General features: G+C 39.9%; 1 protein-coding gene across 3 annotated transcripts; it reads right to left on the reverse strand.

The window, feature by feature from the left end:
- Window positions 1-3,121: 3,121 nt before the first annotated feature.
- On the reverse strand, window positions 3,122-15,249 carry LOC104681937 (vitamin D 25-hydroxylase). Of its 3 annotated transcripts, none has more exons than XM_010388372.2 (5): window positions 14,973-15,249; window positions 8,712-8,853; window positions 5,146-5,778; window positions 4,233-4,562; window positions 3,122-3,413 (listed from the first exon to the last, which is right to left on the reverse strand). In XM_010388372.2, the coding sequence occupies exons 1-5, from the start codon at window positions 15,195-15,197 to the stop codon at window positions 3,238-3,240; spliced, it is 1,506 nt and encodes a 501-aa protein (XP_010386674.1). In that variant the 5' UTR covers window positions 15,198-15,249; the 3' UTR covers window positions 3,122-3,237. The 3 variants fall into 3 exon arrangements, with proteins under 3 accessions (XP_010386674.1, XP_010386675.1, XP_030774607.1); XM_010388373.2 differs by having other exon boundaries at window positions 14,146-15,241; XM_030918747.1 differs by lacking the exon at window positions 14,973-15,249 and adding an exon at window positions 8,992-13,012.
- Window positions 15,250-16,789: the final 1,540 nt, after the last annotated feature.

Genomic DNA, 16,789 nt, shown 5'->3' on the forward strand with positions numbered 1-16,789 from the left:
GATGTTTCCCCAGTCATCACTTGGTTCACTGAAACTTGTCCTCACACCTGATTAACAGTTTAGGTGCTAGAGAACTTACCGTTCAAAATCAGACAAAATTAGGGAGCCCTCAATGTAGGGCACCAATTCCAGGTAGGAGCACCACCATCTCCTTGGCATAGGAACCCAATTTATTTATACTTATTTCAGCACTTGGGGGCAAATTCTACAACTGCACAAACAGGAGGAGAAAATGAGACGGGGCAAATTGTTCAGCTGTTTATCCCAGTAAATCTGCTTGATTTCTTTCCACTTTTAGAAAAAGTTATCCTTACCTACTTCTCTCCTTATGTACTGATTTTCTCCATAGCTATCCCATGAAGAATGGGCTACCATCTCCACCTCTGGCTTCGTCTATGCATGGTCTTATTTGTGGTTTTCTATATTTTTCCATTCACCTTCCATCTCCTAAAATTTCAAAGTATCGGATCCACTAACATTGCCCTCCACCTGTATTCTCAATGCCTTTATTCCATTTTCTATCCTTAATGGTTATTTCAGTGATAGGTGAGAAAAAAACAAGCGTGCTCACTTGTTGAATCAGAAATTAGATTTCTAACATTTGAATCACTAGCTTAGCACTAACTGATGAGAGAGAAGGCATCCTTATTGCATAGATCCAACCTATCTGTTACAATGTAATTTCAAAAAACAGATTTTTCCAGTATGGATTACTTACTAATTCATGTTAATTTATATTTTTCCGAAAGTGTAGCATTTTATTTTTACCACAGCTAACTGGTTCCACATAATCGAGTTGAAAGCATAATGAAAAACAGCCTTATAAATTGTAAAGCGTAAGATAAATTATTGGGTGTGAATAAAAGGAATATGGAATGAAATAAGGCATGCCTCTGCTGTGATCTAGAGAATTCACTTCCCCTGTGTAAACCTCTATTTCCTTGGCTATAAAATGAGCACATTAAGTGAAGTTAAGGTTCTTCTACCTTTAAAAGTTGATGAAGCTACATCTTTTATAATTTGTCAGGCTTGACAACCTGTGAAAATAGCATGATCTTCATTCTGCATAGATTTATGGAGTTCCTAAATTGTACTAGCAGCAGTAGTGGTAGTACTCAAAAGCAAAAGAAAACCTCCTCAACTTTTATTATAATCTACTTCAGTTTACTAAGTTGTTTTACCCAGTAAAACTACCTTAAAGTTCAACTTAAGCTCTTATAGCAGATATGACAGTAAGTAGGAGACCCTGGGATGACAGACTTGCTATGTCAAAGAAAGAGCAAAGATTAAGGAGCAACCTGAATATGTTTGTCAAGATTCAGGAAGGTTGGGGCTGGGTGTAGTGGCTCATGCCTGTAATCCCAGCACTTTGGGAAGCCGAGCTCGGAGGACTGCTTGAGTCCAGGAGTTCAAGACCAGCCTGGACAACTATCTCTGAAAAACTAAAATAATTACAGAAAGATTCAGGAAGGTAGGTTGGAAAGTTGCTTGGCTTAGCAAGTGAGGCAGACACTATAGTTGGTCTTCTGACTTACGGTTCCTCTTCTCTTCATAATTAGCCCTAGTTTTGTTTAGATAACTACACCGCCCATATGTAGCACATGTATTTTGGGAGAAGCCAACTCCATGACTACTTCTAGTAGTCAGGCATATGTTCAGGCTAAGTGAACCATAATTACATTCACAAACCATAGTTTTAAATTAATGGATGGGCACATAATTCAGAACCTGTAGGACACAAAAAAAAACAGTTTTCTGGGGGCATTTAAAAAATTCCTTTGCTCTCCCAGAAACGATCTAAGTTTGCTTTCTCTGTATGGAGGTGGGCAAAGTACATGTACTCCATGAGCTAGCCTTAAGATAAAACTGGTATCATCTGGAAGGCAAAATTGAGAAGTGGGAAGAAGCAGAATCTTTGATTACACCATGTAACATCTAAGCCATACGGACCCTAAAACTTCCACCCTTCCTCCAAATTTCCCTTTTATTATTTAAGTGAACTTGCAAGGATTTTCTTCCCCTTGCAACTGGAAACATCTGAATATATCCAAGATGCAGACTCCTGATGTATAACACACAAACTTGAAACTGTTCAACAGGTAAGTCCAAACTAAGGTTAAATCCATATTCTTAATAGAAGTCATTGTTGTGTGCACTGACTCTGAGGCTGCAACTATTCATGAGCCATGTTACAAGAGCGTGTACCCATAATTTCACAACTTTATAAGAAATGATGATGTAAAAATAGCTATAAATGGGTCAATATACATTTCAGTTTGTTTAGGGCAGTCACAATTTACCCTTGTTGTCCTGATATAATTATGAATAGGACCCCATTCACTGTCAAGTGTCCCAGTTTACACAGTTACCCTATTCTCTACAGCATGTTTTTGGATTTGAATATAATTATCTTTAGAAAAATAACACTAACCCATGGAAATGCCTAGAGACCTCTAAAAGATATAAGTGAATTCAATCTTTAATCCTTGTGATTAGTTTTAGAAAGAAGTGGTGCCAGGGAAAATGTGTCAACAAAGATTCAACAGCCATGTATCATTTTAAATTTTAAATATATTATTGTAATGTCCTATCTACTTAACTGCTGCTATGAAGGTGGACACTCAGGGTCACACAGACCCTCATTTATAAGAAGAATGACACAGTTCTTATGAAGACAGAGCAGGGAGTAAGATATGAAAGCACTGGCAGGCTCCACATTAAATACATATTTCTTCTACAATCTCCCACCATATCTAAAATACCTCTAAAGTCCAAACTCATTTATTTAGGTTTTAATTTCTTCTGTAGTCCTCTATTAAACTGGACTGGTACCACACAGTTCATTAATGACAATACCTGATCAGAAGGGAGCTGGTTTCTGGAACCAAGGCCCCCCAGGACAGAAGCCAGATGAAGTCAGGAAGGGATAAAAGTACCTGCTACTAAACAAGATGCTCTGCTTAGGGCATCCATGACTCTTCTTAGCATTTTAAGCAACACCCATCATTTGTACCTTTGTGTCTCTCAACAGAGAATTTTACCTCAGAAGTCATAAAATCTTGAAAAACAATCATGACTAGTGCTTGTTTCTGCTCCAGTACTATTTTAAGACACATCTGTGTTCATTTGGCTTTATGATGCTGTGACTTTTATTCTAATACACACATTGATTTGATTAAACCAAGTTCAGGGATAAGGCAAATATACATCCTTGCTCCCGAAAACATCCAGGCACTTTCAGCGTCTTTCAGCACAGATGAGGTAGGGTTGGGGCTGCAATGTCATGCCTAACCTGGGCTTCAGATCTGGAACTAGTTCATGTGGAAAGTGCAAATGAAACCTCTGAAGCAATGCTGTGAAAAACAAGAACATCTCCATCCGAGCTAACTGTTCTCCAAGACAATGTCTTCTCCCTAAACAGATAAAGCAGATATAATAATTTTTTAAACCCACAATCTTTACCAAAATTAATGTCTAATATTTGGGTGTCATTCAGGAAATCTGGAATTTAAAGAAAGGAAGAGGGAATTATGTTTATTAAAGGATTCTCTTAAATCTCAAAGAATAGGAATTGACACTTCAGCTCCCAGAACCCATACATTTACCTCCTTTTGTCAGACCATGGACTTTTGTAAGACTTTAGTTCCATCTCCCACTTCCCTCCCATGCTGCAACAGAGCCTAAGATATGCCACAAAAGATCTAATTTGAGGTGAGACATTTTGCTCAAGAAAAGTCCACTTCATTTCAACTAAGTGTGTGTTCTTCCCCACTGAAAGGGAAGAGTTTCTAGTCCATCTTCCATGGGTCTTTTGTACCTTTTCACAGAAGAAGCAATATTTTCCTAGTTGAAGATGAAATACAATAACCAGAAGCCAAGATAGTGAGATTCTAGTTTTACTTAAGTGACTGTATCTTTTCCCTCTCTGGGTTACTGGCTTCTCATTCCACAAGTTTTGATTATGGGCAAAAAAGCCACAGGCAAAAACAGTTTTAGAAGAAGCCAGGGGTTCTCAAAAGTCCATCTATAGTTGATAAATTAAGGCTTATATTAAGCAGAAACAGGTGTTAATTACTTCCAATTAAATCATTCTCTCCTGTAAGAATCAGTTCTGTGTTTTTAGAATTGGGATATTTAATTCTACAGGAGGATGCTTCAGATTAAGATGCTATATCTAATGAATTATCATTATCCTTTATTCTAAAGTTACGCCCCTGTGAAAGTTCTCTTACCTAGGGAAAAAGGAACCAAAGCTTCCTTCTTGGCAAAATATCCACTGCTGTCCAGAAATCGCTCAGGATGGAACACTTCTGGGTCTCTCCAGTACTTTTCATCAAAGTGTACAGAATAAAGATTTGTAATTACTGTTGTGCCTTTAGGAATGGAATAACCACGTACAACTGCATCTTCAGAGGTTGCATGGAAAATCCCTAATGGAACTATATTACAGAATCTTAAAACTTCATGCAAAACTGCCTCAGTATAAGGCATTTTGAATTTGTCGTCCCAAGAAGGCTTCCCATTGGGGCCCATAATTAAATCAATCTCTTTCTGAACTTGTCCTGTCAGAGAAAAAGTATTCAAGTTATTATGCAATTCTTAGAATTATAGCTAAAGTTATTTCCCTCTGGAATAAAATACATGATAACCAATAACAAGCCAATAGGATATAGATACATCCAGATTCAGATTTTTTATTATCTGGGCATTCTATTGAAATATATGCTATATATCTTGTACTAACAGTAGCCAGTGCTCTGGGTAGCTCTATTGTGAAAGACATAAGTAATAAGAATAAACATCAAACAAACCTAGAATTGGAGTAAGAAAAATAGTAAAGTATAAAATTAGTTTTTTAAATTCTATCAGAGTTCAGGTTCCAGCTCTGCCACTTGCAGACACAGCGTTTTTTCTCGTTTATACATTTATAAAATAAGCATAATAAGACCTCTTTCAGAGATTTTTTTTTACATGAATTGAGATAATAGATTTGAAAACTCTTTTTTGTAGCTATTAAATATTTCTATCCTTGGCTGGCATAGCAGGAGTTCCTAAAGAAAATGTATTGTGCATGGCTAAGACTCAAAAACATGTATGAACCCTACATGCAAGGATAGACCCTGAGATCATCAAGAGAATCCTCACCTTGAATATTAGGATAAAGGGCCATGAAAAGAATCGCCCACCGTAGCACATTGGTTGTAGTTTCAGTTCCAGCAATGATGAGTTCACCCACTGAGAAAATTAGGTTTTCTTTGGAGAAAGTAGATGATGGGTCATTTTTACCTTGATCCATCTCATCTAAATAAGCATCAACAAAATGCTGAGGTAGCTGAGGCTTTCTGTTGACTGAAGCTTTTTCAATGAGTCTGGAGAGAAAATCATAGACCACAGATGCATTTCTAAACAGCTGTTGATGTTTTCCAAAAGGCAGGACGCCAATCCATGGAAAAGCATTATACAAGAAGACTGAGGCACTGGCAGCTAGTTCCACATTTTCACTAAATAACTCAATCATGTGCTGAAAATCGGTGTCTTCATAAGTGAATCGTTCTCCAAAAATGATCAGATTGGTTATGTTTGAAACAGCATTCGTTATTAATTGTTTAAAGTCAAAAGGTCTACCTTTGTAAGTTTCAATAGCATCAGTGAAAAATTTGGTTTCTTCCAAGATTTTAGATTCAAAAGACTTTTGGCCATATCCAAAATATCGAAAGCTGTTTACAGCTAATCGTCTGTGATCGACCCATCCTCGGCCATATCTGGAATTGAGTAGGCCTGAAAAAAAAAATTAAAATATTGTATGATTCCTACTTCTCTGTATCCAAAAAATGAAAGGGAACAAAATTTTTTAATGGATGGTTAGTCATCCTTCTGCAAATTATACTCCTATATAACTACATGGTTGGGTCCTGTTCTCAGCAACTCATTAGCCACAGTATTACAACAGATAAAGTTTTTCTACTCCTTATCTGTGGACTGGCAGAAAAGACCTATAATTGCACCACCACAAGAAGCTAGTCAGTCTTGTGTAATTTAACCTGGTGAAATAGAGCCAGGTGACTATATTATCCAAATATTACCATAAGCCTAATTTACCAAAGAGAAATGACTGCATGTTCAATGGGCAAAGTTTTATCTTAGACTAAACAAACACCTAAAAAATCATCCTTCTAGGATTAGAAATTTTCTGCTTAAAAGAGAATGGATTTTAGAATATAAATTTCTTCCTGTTAAAGGGATATGGTAGACAATCAAGTAACTATGACAGGGGTAAGGGAACTCTGAATGAGCTGTCAATATAGTCAAAATGCTGAAGTCAAAAGAAGGGCAAACATTAAGCTCAAACTTTTCTAATGCTGATATTGCCTACCTTAAAATTTCAGAGTCTCCACAATGTATCTGCTGTTTTGATGTGGCTACTATGGAAAATTTCCCCCTTAAATTAATTCAACATCTTCAGTGCACATATTTATGTAACATGTACTTTACTCAAAATTTCACTCATTACTGGGACATGGTTGTACCTATGATAAATTTCACACTGATATGTGATTCCCAATGTTGGAGGTAGGGCATGGTGGGAACTGATTGGATCATAGGGGCAGATCCCTTATGAATGGTCTTACAACAGCCCCTTGGTGATAAGTGAGTTCTCGCTCAGTTAATGTGAGATCTGGTTGTTTAAAAGTTAAGGACCTCTCCCTACTCACTCTGTTGCTCCCACTCTTGCCATATGACATGCTGGCTTTCCCCAATGGCTTCTGCCATGATTGTGAGCTTCAGGAGAAGCAGATGGCCTCAGCAGAAGCAGATGCCAGCACCATGCTTTCTATAAAGTGTACAGAACCATGAGCCAATTAAACCTCTTTTCTTTATAGGTTACCCAGCGTTGGGTATTTCTTTATAGCAATACAAAATAGACTAACACAACACACAATGAAAAATGTCACATTCTCTTGTGTACTTGAGGTACACACAAAATTTACATTCCAACAACTTATTGTGCAATAATTTTTGAATGTAGAGCTTATTAAAAAGTTACCATATGTGAGGGGGTCATTAGTGCTGTGTAGCAATCTTACACTCCCATAGTCCATTCTTTTTTCTATACTCCCAGATGACTATTCATTCAACAAATATTCATTTAACATGTATTTGTGGAACACCTACTATGTTCCAGGCAATGTTCTAAGTGTCAGGAATGTATCAGGGAACAAAAGAAGCAAAGATCCCTATCCTCACAGAGCTTAGACACTAGTAGGAGAGACAGACAAAACAACAAATAAAGTATATAGCAAGTAAAAAGATATAGGGTAGTCAGCAAAAGGCTCACTGAGAAGATGACATTTGAGTAAAGGCTCACAGGAGATGAGGAAGTGAGACAAGCAAATACCTGAGGAAAGACCACTGTAGTTAGAAGGAACAGCTAGTGCAATGGTGTGAAGATGAAAGCAGCCCTAGAGAAATATGTGCACATGGGATATATACACAAGAAGGTACAGAGGAGCACTGTTTATAATAACCCTACACTGGCCAAGCTGTGTGCCTGGGCATGATGCTGGGCCCACCCAAAGGGCAACTTTTTTCCATTCACACAGTGGGCTAATAGTGGCCATGATTTTCTACTTCCAAGGTCAGTACATAGTAACTTAAAGCAACACATAATTTTCTACCTGGTTTTTAAAAATCTTAAGTCAAATGCTTTATGATGAAAATAGTCTAAACAATAAATTTACAGCTTTGAAAAATATATACTTTGTCTCAAATATTACTGTGATTGCATCATCTTTCATTTTCATCATCTTTTTAAAGGTCTATTATAATTGTGGCTTCCTATTTGGTCTAATTGCTTGTTTTTTATTTATATTACTGCTCTCAAGTTTCATTATACCCTGGCCTGAGAATTCAGTCTTTTACAATTTGTGCTTTCTCTGCATTAGCTGATTTCCTTTGTGATGTAATATAGGATTTTTATTTTTGTCTTTTCAATCAATGTCTTTAGTTTTTGCCTATGTAAGTAAGATATTGTTAAATTTTTCTTGGAAATTAAATGTGAAACTCATATTAGAGAATTTAGGACACAACTTTAGTAAAAAGTCTTATACTATTAACTATTATAACCACTGTATGTGATTTGAACATTCTATTTTAGGCTGTCTGTTGCTGCTTTCTTCTTACCGATTTTGTCAACTTTCAGTCTTTCCCCCTTGTTGAATATGGAATCTCCAACACTGATCAATACTAAACCAAATAGAACGCTAGTCCTTTACACAAGCCATGCAACTCTACACCTACTAATCACAGTGATTAGTAGTCAAGAAAGCTGCTTCAAGTTCTGTAAGCTTTTAAGTAAAACGATAGTAAAAATGTCATCAAGTACTCAAGACTGGATTCAAAAGGGCACTTTGGATTCAAGTGCAAGTATGTGTTTATTCCTAACTTGTTTCACAAAACCTGCAGATGTTATTAGGTGCTGATTCTTTAAAAGTTTATAATACTTATTAGAGCTGAACCACAACAGAATTAGCAATGTACTGGTCTAAAATATGAACGTAGTACAGCCTGAAAGGTCCTCAAATACTAGGTTCTGTAAGTAGTTTCTTATTAATCAGTACAAAATAATCCCAACTCTATGCACTAAAACTTAAAATAAGAAATATGATTTAAAATAGCTTAGTAAATCACTAAATAGGTGCAAATAAACATACCTCCCATTTTTGTCATCTTCATGAATAAAGGAAGGCATGGTCTGTCTGCAAAAATTTCACTTTGATGAACAAGGCATTCCTTTACTACATCATAGCCATTTAGAACCACAGTTGATATGCCTCCAAGATCTAAACTGAAGATCTTTGAGAAGAGGAGAAGAAAAACAACATTTAAATGGCAGAATGTATAGAGAAATATAACCATGGAAATCTACAAGTGGTAAGTGCGGCTTTTCCAGGATTTGTTACGTCCCTGAAAATAAAGGCAGTTATTACTCACCTGACAATGTTCAGAGTGCCCTCCTTCTATAAGCCATGCAAAACTGTGTGATTTCATTATGCCATTCAGTGCCTGAAGTCACAATCTTACCAACAGTTTAATGAAAAGGGTACTGGACTTGGGAGGCCTGAGTCTAGTTTAAGGTTTGCCATTAAAGAGGTAAAAGACTCTGGGCAGAACACTTAACCTATTTGGGCTTCAGTATTGCCATAGAAAATATATTTGATATACATGCTCTCTTATGATTCATTCTACCTCAAAATGTTCAATGATATCTAGGAATCTCCTTCTATTTTCAAGATGAATGAGGCTAGTGAGGGAGAGGATTGTCAAAGACCTGAGAGACAACTTTGAAGTATAAACATATTGTAACTAAGCCCATTTGTATTTGGCTCTCTGTATTCCACAAAGTGAATGAAGAGGGCTCTAAGGGAACCTAACCTTGGAGGAAAGGCATTTACCACATAGGTTAGGTAGCTGCCTCTCTGTTAAGGGGAAGGCAAAACAGAATGCATTCCATGCCTTGCTGGAGTTGTCTGCCCTGTGCCTCACCTCAGGTTCACTTACAATGTCACACCTACTGTAGTCTACTCTAGCTAACCCAATGTAACAGCCTAGTCCAGTGAGAGAATGATACTCCCTTAAGACTACTTATTGCCATCCTTTCTGGATAGCTTTTTACAGCCAAAATACTGAGACAAGCCTTATCCCTGTGCAAACAAGTCAAGGAGATTTAGCCATGGCACACGCTACTTCAGAGAAAACAGCAGGCTTAGTAGAGAACAAAAGTTCAGCAGAAAGTTATATCAGCAAAGGTCATGAGGACTGCCAAGTGGTAACAACTAACCAGCTGAGTAATGGGGCCACCAGAGTCTTTGGCATAAGGGTGGGCTCTGCCAACTGAGCAGTAGGTATATCCAGAACCTTGGGAAAAGAACACTGACTGCCTGCCATAAGCAATGGTATTAGTCAAAAGTGACAATAGAAGAGTTCTAAGTAAAAGGGAATGGCTACCAGCTGAGCAAAGTAGGGACAATGCAGTAATGTAGTCCTATTAAAGGAAAGTCTCTTCGCAGAAGTGAACTTTAGCAGAGACGATAAAAAGATGGCATTCCACAAGGATAGTAAAAGAACCATGAACTTAAAGTTGTGTCACTATGAAGGCAGAACAGAGGGCAAATGTATTTCAGGATAGCGCTTCAGGGTAGAACTTCAAACTGTGGACACCAGGGACCATAAAAAGCAAGGAGGAGCCATGGTTTGAGAAAGTTGTTACACAATCCACCTTTACTCAAGAATCTGAAATAGTCCTGTATTTGAGGGTAGAACTGGAGAAATTTTTACTGAACTAATACGTATTCCTGTACACACTGTTTTCAAGGACTTTTGGTAAAGGTTTGTAACTCAAATTGTGAAAACTTATCCTTAAACTGCTTTGATCTATGGAAGGGTACAAGATTAGCTTATATATTATTTGATTTATTCAATAATTTTTAGTGCCAATTATGGGCTAATTATAATGCTGGCAGAGATGTAAAGAGGAATACATAAAACATTTTCCTTGCCTTCTTCTAGATCACTCTGTGATCTCCCAGTCTCTTTCCCTCGCCCAAACCAGCCCTACTCGTAATTTTTCACTCTCCCAGTTAATGACCACTCCATACATCCTTCAAGTTGTTGAGGCCCAGAACTTTGCAGTCACCCACACTGACTCATTATTTTCTTCCAAATTCCACATCCAACTGCTCAGCAGTTATGCTGTTCCTACTTTCAGAATATAAACAGAATCAGACAATTTATTATAATCTGCAGGTGACCAATCTAAGTCACCTGCATTTCTCCCTTGTAACAACAACCTCCTAACTGGCCTCCTTAATTTCATCCTTGTCTTTTTACAGGTAATTCTCAACATGGCATTCTCTTGCTTTATGGCCTTTGTTCTTGCTCTTCTCTTAGTCTAGAATGTTCTTCCTTTTCATATTCCTATAGCTTGCTCCTTCATTTCCTTTAAGTCTTTGTTCAGATGCTATCTTTGTGGTGAGATCTGTTCTGATTAAGCAATTTAAAATCTGACCCACTAACATTCTCCATTCCCTTACCCTAATTTAGTTTACTTACTGCTCTGTACTCTTTGAACATATTATATAATTTACTTAATTGTGTTTATGTATATTGTCTGTCTTCCCCCCACTAGAATATAAGCTACATAAGGGCAGGAATCTCTGTTTTGGTCACTGCTATATCTCTAGCACCTAGGACAGTACACAGCATATGAAAATAGAAATAGATGTTGAATTAATGAATAGTTGTAGAGATATACATTTAAGCATATTATTATAACATCATGGACTAAGTGCTAATAACAAATGTGCAAAGTGCTGTTCATGAAAACCATTAAGTGACTGCCACACTTTTCAACTTTTGCTTGGTTTGTTTCCTCATTTTGAATGCTTCCCTTGACTGCCATACTATCATAACCATACCAAGTCTTTAGGGATGATCCTCCATGACGCCTTTCTTGGGGCACTCTTTTTCTCTCTGCTTTGAACCACACGTGGGAGTTTAGAGGCTCCCATGGCACTTATTTCACACTATCTTGGACCAGAAACATTCATATTCTTGTCTTCTGCCTGCTTGCTAAATTATAAACTTCCTAGGAGCAGTGATTTCATCTTTTTCATCTTTGAATCCTTATACAGAATCTCATTCAGTGCTGTGCATAAAGTTCTCAATAAATGCTGCAAAAATAAATTAATATACTGTCAATTCTACTTGCCTTAATGGAATTATTTTATTGTCCTTAAGTCCATTACCTGAAAATAATCTGATAAAGCCACTTGTATTGGCTTTGCTAGCCAAGGAATGCCTCTCTAAATCTAGACTAAGATTAAAGTTACTGTAGAAATTTAAACATTCAGAATGAATCTCCAAGGAAATGGTAATTTTCAGTGTGACACACTTCTATATAAGATTGCCTTTAAAATGAATATATAACTCCTGAGGACTGGCTGTTTAACTTTCAAGAATCACAAAGCAGAACTGAATTCACAGATTAACACAAAGGTGGGTATCACCTGAAATGAATGTCGTAAGTAATTTTAAAGTCCAGTGTTTTTTGGGTTTTGTTTTTGTTTTTGTTTTTGTTTTCTGTGAGCATACATCTCAAATTGAAAAGACAGTGGGAAACTAAGATTTTATTTAGAAATAAGTCCTAGGAACACCTTTTCATAACCTTTCGGAATTACAGGAGGGAATAGTCTTCTTCCACTTCCAAAAAAAGGTATAGTATTTTAACAATTTATACCAACTTTGAGACTTTGTCAGAATTGGAATATATCTCTAAAATAATGGGAGATCCTTAGAGATGTTTCACACCAGGATAAAGATCAAATGCTGCTGTAGCCTAGAGTTAATATGTTTGGTGGTTATCAACTAAATCTAAGGCATAGTGAGGCAAACAATGTCTATCTACTCTTTGATGCATATTCTTTTTCATTTTTGCTCCTTTCAGTTTTTCCTCTGCCCCACTGCAGCTAGTAACAGTTTAGTCCTATCTCATTTGTAGTCAAGAGCTTTCTCCGTAAAGAACCATGGTTCCCTCAAAAGTGGTACCAGCAATAAAACTAGCTGCTCATGCCCAATTCTTATCTATTGAACCGATCTAAATATCTCAAGACGACAGTCTAGTACGTTTATAATTTGTAACCTATGATAGGGGACTTAGACAACCCCCTGCCCAAAATAAACATTCATAGTAATACAGAGTGTCTTTCAGTTCAAATATTTATATAAGAAACGTTTAATTCCCTTTTCTGTGAGAAACTGTTTCAAATAACTTGTTTAAAAATACTTTCAAACATGGAGGTCAAACAAATCTGTTCTGGGTATAGAAACTAATAACATAGGCCGGGCGAGGTGGCTCACGCCTGTAATCCGAGCACTTTGGGAGGCCAAGGCAGGAGGATCACAAGGTCAGGATATCGAGACCATCCTGGCTAACAGAGTGAAACCCCGTCTCTACTAAAAAATACAAAAAATTAGCCAGGCGTGGTGGCGGGCGCCTGTGGTCCCAGCTACTCGGGAGGCTGAGGCAGGGAATGGCCTGAACCCGGGAGGCGGAGCTTGCAGTGAGCCGAGATGGCGTCACTGCACTCCAGTCTGGGTGACACAGCGAGACTCATCTCAAAAAAAAAAAAAAAACAAAAAAAAAAAAAAAAAAAAGAGCTAATAACATATACAATAACCAAGAACACTTGAGTAGCACTTTACTGTTTTCCGTTGTTATTCTCACTAACTAGATGAAAAAAAACTAAGACTCAGAACAGAGGTCAAGTTTTGTCTGGCAGAAGATCCGATCTCTAGTCTTATGCTTTCACATTTTGAATAAACTCAATTCTGGGAGAACTGTAGGCTGGAAAATAAGATCTAAGAATTATACATACTTTTGTTACCTCGTCCAGCTTAACTTTAACAGCGTAAACTATTAGTGAGTCGTGAAAGGAACGTAAACCATTAGTGACTTTCTATTCTAGAAACCTAGACCAATTTTTTTTTTTTTTTTTTTTTTTGGAGACGGAGTCTTGCTCTGTCGCCCAGGCTGGAGTGCAGTGGCGAGATCTCAGCTCACTGCAAGCTCCTCCTCCCGGGTTCATACCATTCTCCTGCCTCAACCTCCCGAGCACCTGGGACTACAGGCGCCCCCACTACGCCCGGCTAATTTTTTGTATTTTTTTAGTAGGGACGGGGTTTCACCGTGTTAGCCAGGGTGGTCTTGATCTGCTGACTTCGTGATCCGCCCGCCTGGACCTCCCAAAGTGCTGGTATTACGGGCGTGAGCCACCGCGCCCGGGCACCTAGCCCAATTCTTGTAAAAATTGGTTTAAGTAAGGATTGAAGGTCAAACCTGAAATACCACAGTTGCCAAACATCCCTGTACTTTTCCTTCAAAACACTGATCACACCCTGTGGTCGATAAAGAGATTAGTTTTCTCTCCCACTCATCTGCCAACTCCTTAAAAGGCTGTATCTGCCTTTTTCACCGCTAGCGTCAGGCCTGTAGTTGCATATAAACAAGTGTAATTCAAAACAAAATAGGTGAAACTCTGGCCAGGACCCGTGGAAACTCCTGCCCCCTCTGGACGTCAGGACACCCACACACATGCGGGGGTCGCCTTTTCCGCTGCCAGTCACAAGGCATTTCCGTGCTGCTTTCTCCTCCGCAGATTGAGGAGGAGCTAAGTACCGACCTCACCGGCTGGTTGTGAGTTTTAAATGAGTCACCAAGTTGGCAGTGACAGTGGCACACAGAAGGCGCCTTTTAAGTATCTGCTAAGGGGCCGTTCCCAGCCAGTCAGAACGGCATTGCCATCTGTGCTGTGGGACCCCCGCGGCGGATTTTAGTCATCAATTCATTCACGCGTTCACAATCATTTCCCAGGGCCAGCTTCTCAGTTAGGGGCGTTCCCCTGCGTTCTCCATTCTCACAGCAAACGCCTACACCAGTAGTTCATCGACTGCAAACACCGAAGAACCTGTTATTAACCATCTAGAATTTAGAACGCCTTGATTTTCCGACAAGCCGCGTGCAGCTTCCACAGAGCTGCGAGGCCGACTCGCAAGACGCCCGCACCTGAGGGCAGGAGCCCACCCTGGACCTGAAGTGGCGGCGCGGCCGGCGAGCCAAACGGCGCAGGCGCAGGAGCAAGAGCTTGAGCGGTAGCGGGAAAATCAGGCCTGGATCGCCTCGGGGCCTCGGCCTGGCGTGGGTCACCGGCAGGGGCGGGGCTCCCCTTGCAGGGGGCACGGCGTAGAGGACTTCTCCCTTCCAGAGCCGGGAAGCGGATGTCCCTCAAAGGGCAGCCGGCATATGGAGAGGTCGCTATTACTCGGCTCACGAGCGGCCATAAGTCCAACCAGGAAGGCCCTGGCCAGCCCGGGCCAGTCTGGCGGCCCTCCCTGCCCGGGACCCGTCGGAGCTGTACCTCTCCGTACACCTGGCTCTGCTTTCTCATGTAGACATGGGGAAGTTCGGCTGAGGCGGCCAGGGAATAGATGTTGCCGATAAATGGCAGCCCCGGCGGCCCCGGAGGGAAGCCCATCGGCCGCCTCTGCTTCAGCAGCTGGCGGATCCCCAGCGCGAAAAGCAGCAAGAAGAGCGCGCCGCCGAGCGCCGCTGCGCCCTCTTCACCTCCCCAAAGTTTCCACATCTGCCCGAGTTGGGGGTGCGAACGCCACCGCAGCCCTGAGTCCCTGGCACGCCCTCCAGCCCTGCCGTACTCCCATTGGCAGGATACTCTCAGGTCCCGCCCTAGCTCCGTGGCTATTGGCTGGCTACGTGAGCGCTCAGGTCCCCTCGGGACAACGACCCTCTAGCTTTACGCGGCTCGGAGACGGCTCTGCGGAGCGGGTGGCCGGTGCTACCCTTTGGAGGTGGCGCGACTCTAGGCGGAGCAATGAGCCAGGAGGCCGTTTTCCAGAATGTTGACACCAGAATGTTGGCGAGGTGTCAGGACGGCCTCACTCACTGGGGTAGGCGGATCCTGCCTCGCTGGGGCCAGCCCTTTCTTAAAGTGTCTTTTTAAGTCCCAGGTCTGCTTATTTCATTTCAGACTAGGAAAACTGGAGAGATGATCAACACTGCAGTCTTTAGCTGAACCTGATACTTTTCAGAATTTCCAGTGGAAAACTGACCCATCAGTAGTAAAAGAAAGTAATTTTAGTGTTTTGTCCTGTTTTACTATTTTTCTCCTGTTAATGTATTTTTGTGTGTGATCTTTTAAGAATTGTGATGATTGAGCAGTTTATGTGATTAACTCAGTTTACCTATATTTGACCCCTCTCTGGTCTTTCCAAACTGATTACTTATTGGCAATCACGGGACTCTTGTCTGCACTTGTTCACGGAGAGTATTTACTATTCAAGATTTCTGCCTCTACTGCCTGGAATTAAGCAACTGATTTCATATTATTCTTGCTAATTCTGTTTTTATTCGTGTTTTCTATTGGACAGTTCCTTGCAACACAGGACTTACTGAGTTTGGGACTCTTCTAACAGCTGCCCTCTAATTGTGATTTAGAAGGGCATGAGTTTTATGGTCCTTATTACCTTACGGCTCATTCACACAGCAAATATTAATTGAATGTCTACTATGTTCCCATGTCCTAAGCGGTGGAGATACATAGGTGAATAAGAGCAACAAAATTCCACCCCTTCTAGAACTTACATTCTTATGAGAGGGAAGAGCAATAAAATGGAAATACAATAAATTTAGATAATCATCAGCAAACAAAAAGTGCGTTATAGAAAATGCCTGGTGGTTTGGGAGATATTTTAGCAAGCAAGGGCTGTCAAGGAAAGTCTTATTAGGAAGATGACGTTGGAGCTGAGATCAACTGCTAAAGAGGTGTATTTGTTTCCTACTACTGTTGTAACAAATTACGCCCAATTTGATGGCTTAAAACCACACAAATTTATTTTCTTACAATTTTTGAGGTATGAAGTCCAAAGTGAGTCTTCCTGGGCTGACAGAGAGGTGTTAGTGTGACTTCATTCCTTCTAGAGACTGTAGGAGAGAGATTCTATTTCCTTGTCTTTTTCAGCTTCTAGAGGCTGCCCACATTCCTTGACTTTCATCCCCATTCCTTCCTCTTCAAGGCCATTAATGTCAGTTCAGATCCTTCCAACATGGCTGTCTCAACGATCTACTTATAAGTATCGTTGTGATGATATTGGGCCCACCTGGATAATCCCCGACTGAGGGTCAGCTGATTAGCCCTTTAATTCCATCTGCAACCTTAAT

Source organism: Rhinopithecus roxellana, chromosome 15 (assembly GCF_007565055.1).
Source record: "Rhinopithecus roxellana isolate Shanxi Qingling chromosome 15, ASM756505v1, whole genome shotgun sequence".
Classification (NCBI taxonomy): domain Eukaryota; kingdom Metazoa; phylum Chordata; class Mammalia; order Primates; family Cercopithecidae; genus Rhinopithecus; species Rhinopithecus roxellana.

Coding starts and splice junctions, on each gene's coding strand:
- LOC104681937 (XM_010388372.2), bottom strand. CDS start 15,197: ATGTGGAAACTTTGGGGAGGTGAAGAGGGCGCAGCGGCGCTCGGCGGC. Junction 5,779..8,711: donor GAAGATGACAAAAATGGGAG/GTATGTTTATTT, acceptor TTTTTTTTTCAG/GCCTACTCAATTCCAGATAT. Junction 3,414..4,232: donor TTTGGTTCCTTTTTCCCTAG/GTAAGAGAACTT, acceptor TTATCTGTTTAG/GGAGAAGACATTGTCTTGGA.